The sequence below is a fragment of the Sphaerodactylus townsendi genome, linkage group LG05 (assembly GCF_021028975.2).
Source record: "Sphaerodactylus townsendi isolate TG3544 linkage group LG05, MPM_Stown_v2.3, whole genome shotgun sequence".
NCBI classification, from domain to species: Eukaryota; Metazoa; Chordata; class Lepidosauria; order Squamata; family Sphaerodactylidae; genus Sphaerodactylus; species Sphaerodactylus townsendi.
Window position 1 is genome coordinate 103,888,385 of NC_059429.1, and position 15,109 is coordinate 103,903,493.

The window sequence follows — 15,109 nt, forward strand, 5'->3', positions numbered from 1 at the left end:
TGGTAATGGTAAATGGTAAACCCGTGTTTGTTTGATATGTAACACAGACTTTTGCGTATAAGACTGAATGCCGCCACCCCCCCCCCCGCCCATCTTTGTATAGGAACTAAAAATTACAGAGGAAAGAACAGAATCCTGTCAGGTTTTCCCCCCTGCATGAAGGAGTATTTAGTTACTTCGGCCCCTGCGTGCAACTGAAGTAGTACTGCCCAAACAGATTTACAGTCTCATCTGCTGTCTGACAGACCAAAGCCTTTCCCCCAACATTCAAGAAACCTATTGTATTCTGTAGAAGAGGCTGGGTGTCCAGTCGTGGCATGCTACCACTCCCATGGAGACTTCCTGGTGACATAGGGAGCTTGCAATGCAAAAAAAAAAAAAAAGCCTCCCCGCGGCCAGGAAGGTCACATTTGGGGGGCATAAGTCTCAAGCCCAGGTTGCCAGTGCAACGGCACCAATGGCTGGGAGAGAACCAACTAGGGTTGGCTCCTCCCTTGCCCACAGACCATCCCTGCTTTGCTGGTGGCAGTGGGAGCACAGGAATGTTGGCAACATGTCTTGTGCCATACCCCACCACTGGGGAGGACCACAGTGACTGCGTTTGCCACTCCACCATGGCAAAAGCTTCAGGGAGGGTAAATCTGCCAGTGCAGCCACACGCTGCTCCTACCAATGGATTTGCCCCCTCCCCTTTGGATGAGGCTGTCATGATGCAAAACACTGCTATCCTAAAATATTACTTATTATTTAATTTCAGGAGCAAGGATGAAAGTCTGTTGTTTACATGGCCCAGCAGTCAATTCACTAATGGGAACAACGAGCTGCAAAATCTGATTAGCTAGAAGCTTTCAGTTTTAGACTCTCTAGAGGACTCACATAGCAATCCTAAACAGAGTTACATCCTTCTAAACCACTGAAGTCAGTGGATTTAGAAGATTGTACCTGTGTTTAGGACTGTGCTCTGAGGCTCAGGATTACCCATACCCAGATCCTGAGGTCCTTCAATGCAGACAGTTGAGTTTTGGCATAATCTAGCTTTTATCTTAAAATAAGTTCTTAGAATTCAAAACTGTTGAGTTGTTTTGTTGGTGGACTAGGACTGGGACTACATTATAGGAGAAAATGAGTTTAAACCTTGTTCCATTTTCCCAACTAAATGCACCCCTCCCACCAGGTGTAATATTCCTCATAGGGGAAAATTTACAGTCACCAATATCCTATATGGTGTTTGAATACTCTTTCTACAGGATAAATAGCAATGGTGAGAAAAAAATAAGACTCCGAAAGTGGTGTGAAGGAATGGATTCTTGAACCACAGCTCAGATCTAATGAACTCAGTGCAACATTAAAAAAAACAAAAACAGCAGGAGATCAATTTGTGGATCTTCCCTGATTATGTCCAGGGAAGTTCTTGGCCCTTTGTTGCAACAATTGCTCTGGAGTGTTTGGAGTTTTTACTATTATAACAGTGAAACTAAGAAAACCTAATTTAAGGTAATCTATCAGCACATTTGGGTATCCATTTCTACTTTCAGAAACTTCTATTAGGGTATATGTACAAATACCATGTTAGCCACGGGTTGTGGAATGCTTTGTGATCCTTCATTTTTACAATAACAAAATTGGTTCAGATACAACCAAAGAAACCAATTGCTTAATAGGTTGTCATCTCTCCTGATTAAAAAAAAAAACTGGGGGAGGAGGCAGGCCTGTGCTCCTCGGTGTACTCTAGTCTTTGTCAGTGCTTCCATTACATTTGGCTAGAAAGGACATGTTCCAAATTACTGCCATGGAATGGAAACCAGTCTTCTAAAGTGTACTCACATTTCAACTAAGAATTTATTTCTCCAGTTTGAGAAGTAAGGCCAGGTAACATGAAAGCAATATTGCGAGACTCTATATGTTGGCCTTTCATAAAGGCAGAGATTCAAATGAATATAAAAATCACTGAAATACATTTTAAAGGTAGCTAGATAAAGCACCATGTGGTAATTTATGCCTTTCTAATCTAGCCTGATCTCATCAGACCTTGGAAGCTAAGCAGAATCAATTCTGGTGAGTCTTTGGATAGAAGACCACCAAGGAATTCCAGGGCAGCTATGTAGAGGAAGGCAATGGCAAACTACTACCATTAGTCTCTTCCCTTGAAATCCCAATGGAATCGCCATCAGTCAGCTGCAGCTTGACAACACTTTCCACCTCCACCATCGCACTTCCCAATTGCTCAAGATATAGCAATGTTTCTGAAGGTGATCCCTCTAAATGCTGACAGACGCACCAAGGTGAGCCTAGAGGTCTTTAACTCCAGATGAATACCGTTTCAATAATCACTTCCCAATACCATGGAAAGAAAGACACCGCCTGCACATGGCACATGTTGGCAGTCCTGTACCATCTTGGCTACGATTTGTTGCCAATTAATATTTCTCAGCCTGAGACAAACACCAACTCTTCAAACAAGCGGTTACACCATTAGCAGAAGAATGGAATGCCACATACTGAATCATAAAAGTTAGACTGACAAAGCATACACCAAAATTACCTAGGCTAGCCAGAACATTGCTGTCCTGAACTGCTGGAGTCTCGGAGATATAACTCAGTTTTAAAAACAGAAACATCACCTCTACCAGACACAGAGTAACCAGACAGAATTTGTCGTAACATACCAGTATTGCCTTCTGAAAGCTTCAACACTCCTTATCAGCCTGTAACAGTACTGACCTGCATTGAAATGCTGACCTAGCTTGACCTCACTTAGTTTACAAGGCTGGCAAAGCTTTATGTTCAGTTTCAGGTTTCACACCTCACCACCCATCTGGGCATTTGGTACATATGCAGAGGGTTGCAGAGCAGTTTACCCTACTAGTCTCAGAACTTCCCTCAGGAATTCCCTTGTGACCACTGTAGCATTTATGACTATTGCCAAGGTGCCATGGCAAAGAAAATCCACTTTATCAGAGAATTTCTGGAAGCAAAGCACCGGTTCTGAAGCAAGGGGCATCCATTCTATTGCATGGGCTGTTCTGCCATAAGGACTAATCGTCAGTCCCAGTACCTGGCACGCTGCCTGGCTTTCCCCTTTTTACATTGAGAACCACCTTGAAATCTGAGTGAATGTTCATACAATCACCCCGAGAAACCAGCTATATTCTACAGCACTCTCTAACCAAGTAGAACTTTTCATAAGGAACAGCTAGACAGAGAACACAGCAACAATATTCTGGCAAATTAAGGACTCATTAATCCAGCCTAAGAGGCATTTCAGTCTTTCTTTCCTCTGTAAATGCAGTGGATCACCACAACATTTTCAGCTGGAGCTGTCAAGGGGGATGCCTTATTATGGAAACCAGCTCATGTAAGCAAGCTTGAGTTATTGGGACGTTAAACTTAGTTTCCCTTTCACTGGGAGAAATAAGAGAGCACATTAAATTAGAAACAGCAGAGAGACACACATACCCTTTCCTACAGATGTAAACAGATGACAAAGCAGGCAGCTTAATTTGGGAGAGTTTGCAGCCCCAGATAATTCTTTATTATCAGTTAATCAGGGTGAAAAATATTTGAGAGCATTATGGGAGCAGGGAAAAAGAGAATCAAAGAAAATTTAAAAGCAGGTTTTACAGGGAGTCAGAGCTGTGTGTATTTTGTTCATATTTGACTCAATCTACCTGTGTTTATAAACTATATTATAATAGAATAATTTAAATCTTTTTTTAAACTTCCCAAGATAGTCAATCTTACAGAGCACAACAGCATTCCTAACAAACCTTACACTTCAGGTAACAGCTTGGAGAGTCATTTTAGGAAGTTCTGCTGTTGGGCAGGAAAAAATTCACTGCTTTATATTCTTTTTTTCTTTCTTTTTTGCACATTCTGATTATCATTACACTTTTCACCCATGTTACAAAACCTGGCAGAGGTTACACCCACATTTTTCATGCTATCTTTTCCTTTATTTTGTACTGTTAGGCATTATGTGTTTTGAAAGGTTTTTAATCAGTACTTTTTATTCCATTTTAAATCCATGCAGATTTTGTTGGTGTCCTTTATTTTGGAGTAGAATACTGCACTAAGTATGCCAATCTGTGGCTGGAGACTTTCACGTCACACCCTCACCCTCCCATACTGAAACTCCCAAAGTGGTGCAAGTTACAAAATATCAGCATTATTAAGGACAGTCTAGCTAATTAACCACCAATCTGTGTCATGGCATTACTCCAGGAGCAGCAGCACACACAGGCTCACGTTTTAAGTATGACAAGATATAAATATAGGGAGATGATGCCATATGCTGTCATGATCTGGAATGTCACAAGTAGATTAAATATATCACTGTAAAAGGACAACAATCCTTTATCAAGCACAGAGCCATGCACAGGGCGGTGAGGTGGGGGGGAGATCTGTGCACTCCCCTTCCGTTACAACCCCCTCCCCCCCAATGATGCAAGCCACTCTCAAGCTTAGGATTTAGCTGAAAATGCAATCGGATCGGCAGGAGGTGGGGGGAAGCAATAGAAAACTAAGCCTTTCCTGCATTTAAGCACACTATCCCCGACCCCCGCCCACCAACTCAGCTCTGCATCCCAGGCAATGGGCTCCCAACAGGAAATGGGCATTTTCCTTTGCATTTCAAGGCGTAGCCAGCATACTGAAGTATATATTTATATGCAGAAGTCACACAAGGAATGCATTCCAGTGGCAGCAAGATCAGAGAAAGGAAAAGAGAAGAGCAGTCCTAGAAGCACCCGGGGAGAGCCACGGGGCCGTTCGCGCAGCCATTCCGAGATGTGCATGCCACACTGAAAACCACAGAAATCTGTCCACTCACATTGTTTAAATAGCTCCAGACACAAAGCCATGAGAGACACAAAGAGGGCGGGGGGCGAGGAAGAGAAGGAGGAATCGAGAGAAAAAGAGAGAGTCGAGGCGACGGCGGGGAGAAGGGCGAAGAGGAGGCTCTCCTTCCTTTCTCTCTGCAGGAGAGTAGATAGAAGTCACGGCAGCGGCAGAAGGACAGAGGCGAGGTCCACCCTGTTCATTGAGAAAAACAACAAGCAGCTTCCCGGGCCGAGGAAGAAAGAGGGCGGCGGGGCGAGAGGCAGTGCTGGTGCTGCCTGGTGGGCCTGCCTTTTGGCGCTCCGGCTCAGAGCCTGGCAAGGGCAAGTAGCGGCCGCCGATCTGACCGGTGCTGCAAAGATACAAAATGACAGAGACGCACGGGCGGCGGAGGAGGAAAAAAAGGCGCACTCACCCTGCTCACTCACTCAGGCAGCCCCCATCCGCTCCCGTTATGGACTTCCAAGGGGAGGAGCGTCTGGGTTAAAGCTCCGGGTTCGCCACGCCCACTTCCCCGCGGGGCGCGCTCGGCTTAAGGCCAGGCGAGCGGAAGGTGCCGCTGCAGGGCGAGAGCAGCTGGAGCACCAGGGCGAGGGCCAGCGGCGCGCGACTGCCCGGGGAGAGCCTGGGAATGGCCCGCGCGGCCAATGGGACGAACGGAGCGGGAGGGCGCTGCTGCTGCTGCTGCTGCTGCTGCTGCTGGTGGAAAGAGGAGAGGCAGAGCAAGCGGCCGCTGCAACTCGCCAGCGCCCTCCGCCTCACTCAGGGCTGCGAAACCAGTTCCAGCTAGTCTTCCGCACATGCTCACATGACGCTTTTCGCTCCCTCTCGGCTAGGGCTGACGAGCGAGGGTGGAAGGAGCGGGTGGGCGCGCGCGCTATAAAAGAGAGAGCAGCCTTGCGGGAAAAAGGCGGTGGCCAGTCGAAACCCCCGTAGGGGTTTGGCCACGCCGGCGGTGTAACCTTCGTTCTCACAAAGGAAGAGGAGGGAGGGGTAAAGATCGCTGGGCGCAGACAGATGGCTGACAGGTGTGTGGACCCCCGGTCGGGAGCACGGCGGGGGGTGGGGGGAAGAGATGCAGATGGCGAGGGCGGGGTGCGACGCACGCTCCAGAGTCTAAATATATCTCCAGCTTCAAGCACACATGCATTGCTACCAACGGAGGCACTGGAATGCACACCCTCATCTCTGTTTTCCTCCTGCCGCTTCAAGCTGTCTGCCAACGTTGCTCCATCCCATACAAGCATACAGAGGGCGCCGGCTGAATCCCCCCCCCCCTTCCCGAATGCCACTCTGCCATGGATGCTATTTACTGGAGGGGGGAGTTAATTTCAGGCACATTTCTGGAGGGGGCAAAGGTGCCCACAGGATGGCAGTTTTGTCCGTGTGATAGCTGATCTTTTGGAATTCTCTGAAATGTCACAGGCAGGTTGCAGTATCCTAGCTGGTCATCTCCTTTTGGGCTGGGAAGCAGCCAGGTACAGCTTCACCACCTGCATGTGACCAGTCATCACTTTCCCTGTGTGGGAGCAATAACTGAAACTTTCATCACATGATACCTTCACCATACAAGGCATCATTTCACAGTCCTGTCACCCTCAGTCAGGAGAGGTGAACTGAAATATGGGGATTCACTCAATGAAGGAGAGCAGGTGATAGAAGGGAGTGGGTAATAAGGATCAAGAGACAAAAGGCATGGACGGCCTTGCAGATCGGCTTTCTTTCTCCAGCAGAAAACCAGACAACTTCCTTTGGAAAGTGAACAGCAATGTCCCATTTCTTTGTTTGTCCTCAGATCCAGGGTTCAAGCATGTAGGCGAGCACTGTGGGTACATTTTAGCAAGGAGATCTGAGCCATGCTGCAAGCCCATTTTGAGGGTAGGAGTCTCTGACATTTCAGAAATGAAACTTTCATTTCATGTCTCATTACATTGCATGTATGGAATTGGGGAGGATGGCTGCCCTGAGCACAGGGAAATGATCCTTGGGCCCTGCTGGCTCCTTGACCACAGATACAGGCATAAGAAGACCAGTGGCCCATCTAGCCCAGCATCTTGTCTCAGTGGTCAAGCGGTTACTCTGGAGGGCCAACAAATAAGACATAGAGACCACGGATATTTGGAGGTTTACTTTACTCGCTATGGCTACTAGCCATTGACTCGATCTTCCATGAATCTGTCTGATCCTCTTTTAAAGTTATCTGTGCTTGTGCCCATCTCTAAACCCACAGGCAGCATGCATCCTTCCATTCAGTCAAGTCAGAAACCTAATGAGGCTTTTCCAATTGAACATGCCATGGAATTTCCATTCAGTTTTAACATGGTTTTCACTAGATGCTACTCAGAAATGTCAAATCTTTTCTCAGCAACCACGAGAGCTAGAATCTTGGAAAGAATAAAAGATTTAAAAAGGAAAGACAGCTGATGATACTGAGCTATCCGGTTCCATGCTTGTACTGGATATTGCAGAATTGTTAGCAATGAGTTGGATTCTCATCAGCTTTTCTGCTGGTGAAAAAGCAATATCTGAGTACCAAAAAGGCCATGCTGGGGCTTATGGGATTTGCACAGACAACAACCATATGGAATAGGCACTGTGGTGAGGAGAATTGGCTGATTTTCAGCAAAAAAGTGGAGGTGCTGGCTTTAACACAATACGTAGGTTTTTACAATGGTCTTTCATAACACCATTTCTCTCCATAAACAATAGACTGCCAGGCTCACGGAAAGTAAAATAATTAGAAGTATCATGATTTTGTGTTTCTTTGATTCTCCAGTACATCATGCATGTTTCCTCAGAAATAGGTTGCATTCTGTTCAGCGGGGCTTATAGAATTGTGCTGTAAATTGTATAAATCACTGCATATACTTTAACATTCCCTTTCAAGGAATGCCCACAACCCAAGATGGACCTTTAAAGCAGAGGCGGCTCAATACAGACTTCCTCTCCATTTGTCCATATTCACTGGTCTTTAACTTGTGTGCTTTTACAGAAGGTGTTAAATCTTTTAACCATTTCTCTTTCAAGTGGGAGGCTTTCTGTCCGTTCTATCTAAACTGAGTTTTGAGTTGCCATAAGTGCTGCCCTGCAACTTTATCCAATAACGATTATGTCATCATCAATCTTTATGGCTTTACCTCAGGATATCCAAACCACAATGGTCTTCTCTATCCTGCCCGCTTGATTCTATAAAGGGATACCATCTCCTCTCAGTCAAATTGGAGGAGCTTATTTCTTCATTCCCAAGAAAGAGGTGACCTAATTTTGGCCAATGTGTCCTGTGTGTTAACAAGTTATCCAGCATTTCCTTATCTTGACACAAACTGCTATGGAAAAGGAAATAAGATATTTTCTGGTTTTGCTTTACAAGTTTTTGAACTGATTTAAAGGGTTTTTTTGTGTGCCTATTGAAAAGCAGTTCATTAAGGAAGAGAAAACTACATGAATAAATTTCAATCTTCCTTCCTTTCACAAGATAGCAAATATTATGCTGCAGAATTGTGGTCAGGCAGAGTCACTCTAGAGGTGACCTTTGTGCTGCCGGCAAGTGATTTTACACCGCAGGTTTCAAGTAATGGTTATTATATGCAAGTGCAGTTATATGCGGTTTTATGGCTAGTGCTAAAAGACCAATTGAAATACAAGTAGAGTCATTTGTGTATAGTTTAAAAGCATGTTGCACAGTTTGCCAGAGAGATATAGAAGTGGATTGGTCTATCAAAAATTAATGCTGATGGCAATCCAAGGTACAAAAATCTATGTGTGTATATGTAATTTGGGATATTCATTTTTTATATCTTTACTAAAGAAAAACATTCATTTTTAATTTAGTAGTCCATGGTTGCAATTTTTTTAAAAAAGAAGGGATTCACTTTGTGCTTTTGAGATGCCATTTTGAATTTGATTTTCAAGACTCTTGAATATAAGATTCCATTTTTAACGGCTATCTAAATTAAAAACATTTTCTAATTGTTTTTAGAATATGTTACATCAAGTTTTTAAAACAGTTTATTTGATAATTCTGCATGATAGTATATTCTATGTAATTGTAAAGCTATCCATAGTAGTTATTTGATATGTACACCTGTACACTTTTGCTAAAGTGACTATTTTCCACAGGTCCTCTATAGGTCGACATAATTTATATGTACTTGGAACTCTGTTTCTGGGCCGATGGGGTGGGTTGGATCAGGACTGTGATATATTAAAAAAGCGGCTTCAGCCTTCTCCTGCCCTGTTTTCCAGACTTGAAATGGTCCTGGCCTGGGAGTTCACTCTTTGCCCTGTTTGAGAGGATGAGGGAAAGGTGCCCCCTGCTGGATGGCGAGCCTCCTTTCCAACTGGTAGGGAAAAGCATGCCAACCATAAATGCATTAATATCTTTGGATTGGAGAGTTCAGATTCTCAGAGTCTTGAGCCCAAGACCTAACAGACAGATTGGCTAAGAAGGGCTCTTGAGCACACCTGGTGTAGGGGTTGAAAAGGGGAGCTATTCCTTTGTTTGGGTATGGGGTTGTGAGTGCATTTGGAGTATGTTGTGTAGCTATCTCTATTATTTTTTTTGTCCAGAAGGATGACAGATGGGAATGATGATGCTAAAGATGATTGTAGATGCACCAGAGAGGGAATTCATCTTGCTGCTAACCATGACCAGATATATCATTGACTGGAAGTACCTAGTTAGTAACTTCCTTTTTGATTATTTTGCTTAGTGCACCTAGATCTGTTCTTGTAGTACTCTAAGTGTGTACCTTGCAGAAATAAAGTTGTTTAATTAGGGGAGCATCTGCACAAGTCCTTACCCACTAGCCTTAGCTACTGGCATGCTACTTGGCATTATAAAGCCCTGGGGCCTCATCCTTGAGTGACCTCATCCAAGGGGAAGTGGCACTGCATTTTACCCAAGCTGGTGGCAGCGACAGCAAAAGGACAATGGCTAGGTTTGGCCCACCAGGTGATCCAGTTCTCGATAGAAACATACAGTTAAGCCATGCTATATTTATACAAACTATTGATTCCAATTAATTATTATTATTTTATATCTATCCCTGTAGCCTTTCCTGGTACAAAAAGTTTTTGTGCTTGAAACTCCTGAAGACAATTGTTGCATTCTCTTGGCAATAAATACCCCTGCACCTTGTATGGATTTTCCACAACAGTTTTAAGGTTACAACTTTGTTTTCTAGTCACAGAATTTATACCCAGACTTCTGATGATGTCTGACAGTACAGAGGAGGGAACCCTGACGTTTTTCTAGCCTTTGGAATTCTGACACAGGATGGTGGATGCAATCACAAATTGTACAATGAGGGAGGCAAAGCAGCTCCAAATGCAGGGAAGAAGTGGGGTAATTTAATCAATACACTGGGAAAGAGAAATGAGAGACAGAATTAAACTAACACTGTGGTGGCAGCTGCCATCAAAACAGTATGATTTTAATCTTCACAGATCTTCAATAGCCAATCAGAAGTCATTCTGGGCAAGAGATCATCCACTTTGTGAAAACTCTTGGTGGACATCAGATAAGCTGTTGGTGGGCACCTTGGGAACCAAAGCCCCCATGTTGGGCAGCCCTGGTTTAATGTCACCAACAGACAGATGGAGGATAAATGCATCTCAGCTGCTATAAGGATCCTTTTCAGACAGCACATGAAGGAGGACTGAACTACACAGAGAAAGGCGGTCATGAAAATTACATCTCCCTCTTTAGCCAAAAATTAGGTAGGCAGTATGGCTTGGCAGGTCACCTTGTTCCTTGAGCCAGGTCAGGCAGGAAGCATATGCATTCCTTGAACTACTTGTTATTCACCATGGCCAGTTAGCCTTATGATTTATTTATGCTCCATTGATTGTACTATGCTCTGCTTAGATATATAAAATCTGTAAAGGGAAGGAAAATTGGAACACACTAAAAAGAATTTTATTCCTGAAGCAAGCACTTGTAGTTTGGATTTTCTTTCCATTTCATCAACAGGGCAAATCTGCATACATCAGTGTGATCTAATGTTAAAAATTAAATAGTAAGGTAAGGGTCACTGGTAGACATCCAACAATCTTTCTCAATATAGGCTAGAATGCATCCATTTGAAGTATGGGCTGGCTCAAACTAGAATGTTAAGGCTTTGCAGAACTCATAAAAATTCAATTACATTTTATTGTTTTCTGCCTCTTACAAGCATTTTCCAGAGTTTATTACCTGTTAAATGGGGAGGGGCATACAGTGGCGCACAGCCCATGGAATTAGTGGGGTCACATATCCCCAGGTGGAGGCCATTTCTTCATCAGGGAGGGCAGAAAATCACCCCCCACATGACCACATCCCTCTGTGCCTGGAGGGAGCCAAAGGGAAATATTGGCGCTCGGCCAGAGGGAGGCTGGCTCACCCGCAGCCTCTGTCTCACCCGCAGCCTCTCCTGACCTGCTCGGACACCATGGGGGAGTCCACGGATCAGCTCATCAATTGTTGTGAGAGGGGAGCAAAGCCACAACTTGGAAAGCAGCAGGTTAAAGCCTCTGCACCTGGGAGGAAGAAGGACCTGCCCTAGTGTTGAGTTGCAGCCCTTCTCGGCGAGGCAATTGTGTGGATCGTTCGCAGGGTAATTCCCGTGAGCATCAACATCGGCCTGTAAGAGGAAGGGTCCAAGGGAGCTGGAGAGGGCAGCTCCAGAGTTGCCCATGGGTGTGTGTGGAAAACTGAGGTTTTGCCCTGGGCTCCACTTTCCCTAAATATGCCTCTGGGGACATATGCTATATATAGCATAAGGAATGGAGAATCCAACAGGCAGCTTAATCCAAAGTGCTGGGCACCCAGACATGGTGCCACAGCCATCCCACACTGCCATTCCCAAGGGGGCCTTCTGGTGGCCTGGGGAGGCAAAAAACACCAAAAAAGCCTCGCCACCACTGGAAGGCCCCATTGGGTTTTATGGTGGCATAACTCTTAAGCCCTGGGTGGTGGCACAACATAGGCAATGACCAGGTGGAAGGCAAATTGCATTGGGTTCTCCCCCCAGCCATGCTTCCAGATCACCTCTGCTACACCAACGAAGCCATAGGGATGCTGGGCCAATGCTTTGCACCACTTTTAACCACCGCAGAGGGCTACAGAGACTGTCTGCTGGTGGATCTGCCCCTCTGCTGGGGCAAGTGTTCCAGAGAGGATAAATCCACTGGTGCAGTCCTGTGCCACTCCCAGCAATAGATCCCCGCCCCTTTGGATGGAGCTGAACATTGTCCTAATTAGTTCTGCTCCGACTTGGACAACCCAGGTTATCCTGATCTCATCAGAGCTCTGAAGCTAAGCAGAGTAAGCCCTAGTTAGTATTTGGATGGGAGACCACCAACAAAGTCTAGGGTTGCTAGACAGGCAGCCAATGGCAAACCACCTCTGAATATCTCTTGCCTTGAATATGGGGTCATCATAAGTGGGCAGCGACTTGATGGCAAAAAAATTAGTCTTAGTTATATAAACACTCAGAATAGTTATTTTCTGTGTTCACAGATGGTTATAACTATTCTGAGTCATAATAATTAATATAGAGTGGGCAGCTTGCACCTTGTGAGCTGCATACCACCTGTCTGGCTCCTTTTTATAGTCTTCAGCATAATATTAAAAGGTAACTGGAGTCTGGTCCACATAAAGTTTCCTTTGCTGTCAATTTACAGTTGCATTTGGATATACACAATTGCAATTATTACAGTGTGTGGTTAAATTCACTAGAAAGAGCGTCTGTGATTTAACCACAGGACATTTCATATCCTTAAATTGTAAGGTGTGTATGTTCTGGATTGGGGGCAGCTTTCTGAGCAGCTTCAGTGAATGGTGTTTCTGGGGAAGGATCTGAAGACATGCCGTGCATCAAAGGTGTGATGGTGCGCAGAGATGGATTGACTGTTATGGCCACTGGGATATTTCCCAGTGGGTTGGTGGCCTGCTCTCCAACTTGGGTTGGGCCAGCCCAGTAGCAGGAGGGCAGCACCTGGCCATATTGGTGAAGGCAGTGCCCCAGCTCAGGTGTGCACAGGCTTAGCAAAAGCACTGCCCTAGCTGGGCCATACACAGTGTAGAACTGACTGGGCAGGCAGGCAGGCAGGCTCTTCATCCCACCCTCCTCCTCTTCCTTAGTGGGGGAGCTGGAACTTTTCCCAGAGCTTTATTTTCTTCCCAGCCTGCCCCTGCTTCTTGGAGGCTATGGGTGATATAATATCACCATAAATACAGACCATGTATAATGTGAAAAGCAATGAATTCTAGAGGGGCAGCTGTGATAGTTTGTGGTATCCAAAATGACAGTCTTGGGGCACCTTAAAGACAGACAGATTTTTAGAGTCTTAGCCTACTTCATCAAATACATGAAGTGTATCTTGGAAGGGATCGGGGGAGATACAAATGGATGGGTTAGTGGAAGAGAATAAATAAATTATTGCAAAATAAGGCCAGAAGAACAATTGAGAGGTAAGCATATGTATAACTATAGTAAGCCAATGTGACACAGTGGTTAAAATGTTAGCTGTGAATGGCCTATTCTGATTGGGAGACCCCATGTGCCATGGAAAGCACAGGGTAACCTTGGCCTAATTACTCTCTCTCTCTTAGTCTAACCTACCTCACAGAGTTGTTAGGAGAATAAAGTGGAGGAGGGGAGAGCACAACCTTGAGCTCCTTTGAGGAAGTGCAGGATAAAAATATATTAAAGAAACCAATGTGTAAAACATGTGAAAATAAGACCCAGTAAAAAAAGAACTGACAGTCTCATTAGGGTGGCCATGGACCATTCCCAACTGGTGTCAAATTGGCTAACTTCCAAGGAGAGACAATTTATGTAGAGTGCCAGCTGCTCCTGGTCTCCATTGAGACCAATACTGCATCATTGTTTCAATTAATGACTGAAGAGAAGAGTACGTGAAAGAACATGGGGGAAATCCTGCAAAATACATACCTTCATATAAGTTGTAAGACTTTTTAATTTCACACGTATTCGATTAATGTAGATAGTATAGGAATGTGCAGTCCTGACCTCTATTGCCCAGGCTAGCCCTGTTGGAATTTCCAGCCTTGTTTGCATGCAGCAGTAGCAGCAGAAGCAGCAGGGAATTCTGGGGAGCTGCACGAACATTCTAAAGGTGACAGTTAAAATCAGTTGGTGGTGTTCTGATCCCTCACACACAGTCGAGACTGCCTAAGTGAAAAGATGTTCTCTGTGCTCTGTAAACCAAATGATATATAAATTTGCTCTGACTATATAGTAAAAGATATTGTAAAACAACCAAACTGTAACAGACTATGTGCTGTGCATGTAACTATTATATGTGATACTTTGTTAATGTATATACTGTATGTTTTCTCTCTCAGTTTAAGTAAAGTTCTGCTTATGTCTTTATGAACTTCTGAGGTAAAACGGCTGGTCTTTTGAGAGATAACTATTCTAATTTGATGTGCCGCACAATCCACATTTCCACTCATTACTTTGCTTGACAGGATTATATATACTAAATATACCTGTTGTCCTTCATCAATGAATGACTGAGGAGAAGAGTATGTGAAAGAACATGAGGGAAATCCTGCAAAATACATACCTTCATATAAGTTGTAAGACTTTTTAATCTCACATGTATTTGATAAATTTAGATAGTATAGGAATATGCAGTCCTGACCTCAATTGCCCAGGCTTGCCCAACCTCATCAGATATGTGCAAACTTTCCAAAATACACACACCAACATCAGTGGGTATAATTAAATGTAACATTTAGCTCATTTTATGTTTTGTTCTTTGGAATCCATGCAACAACCCAGGGGCGTAACGAGGCAGCCCTGGGCAAACTGTAGCCCTGGGCAAAACCTGAGTTGGATGCCCCCCCCCCCCCCATGGGCGGCCACTCCACCACGACCATTTTTTTTGTACCAGGACATTGGTGCCTACCAGGGGTGAGGTTTTTAGACATATCAGCACCAAAATTTCAGCATATCATCAGGAGACTGTTCTTATGCCACTCCCCAGGTTTGGTGAGATTTGGTTCAAGGAGTCCAAAATTATGGACTCCCAAAGGGGGTGCCCCATCCCCCATTGTTTCCCATGGGAGCTAATAGGAGATGGGGGCTACAATTTTGAGGGTCCATAACTTTGGCCCCCCTGAACCAAACTGCACCAAACCTAGGGGGTATCATTAGGGAAGTCTCCTGACGATACCCTGAAAGTTTTGAGACTGTGCCTTCAGAAATGTCCCCCCCCCCAGCCTGCAACCCCCATGGACAGCAATACAGAAAACTCAATG

General features: G+C 44.7%; 1 protein-coding gene across 3 annotated transcripts in view; it reads right to left on the reverse strand.

Moving 5' to 3' along the window:
* The window catches only part of DLGAP4 (DLG associated protein 4), a 388,862-nt gene that overhangs the window by 46,315 nt on the left and 327,438 nt on the right, over positions 1-15,109 (reverse strand). The window contains exon 1 of one of the 3 annotated variants that reach the window (XM_048498813.1): positions 4,829-5,162. The exons of the other annotated variants lie outside the window; for them this stretch is intronic. Within the exon in view, the coding sequence (XP_048354770.1) occupies positions 4,829-4,859 (31 nt within the window). The 5' untranslated portion in view covers positions 4,860-5,162. Of the gene's footprint in view, positions 1-4,828; positions 5,163-15,109 lie in introns of those variants that run through there. 3 annotated transcript variants of the gene reach the window in all.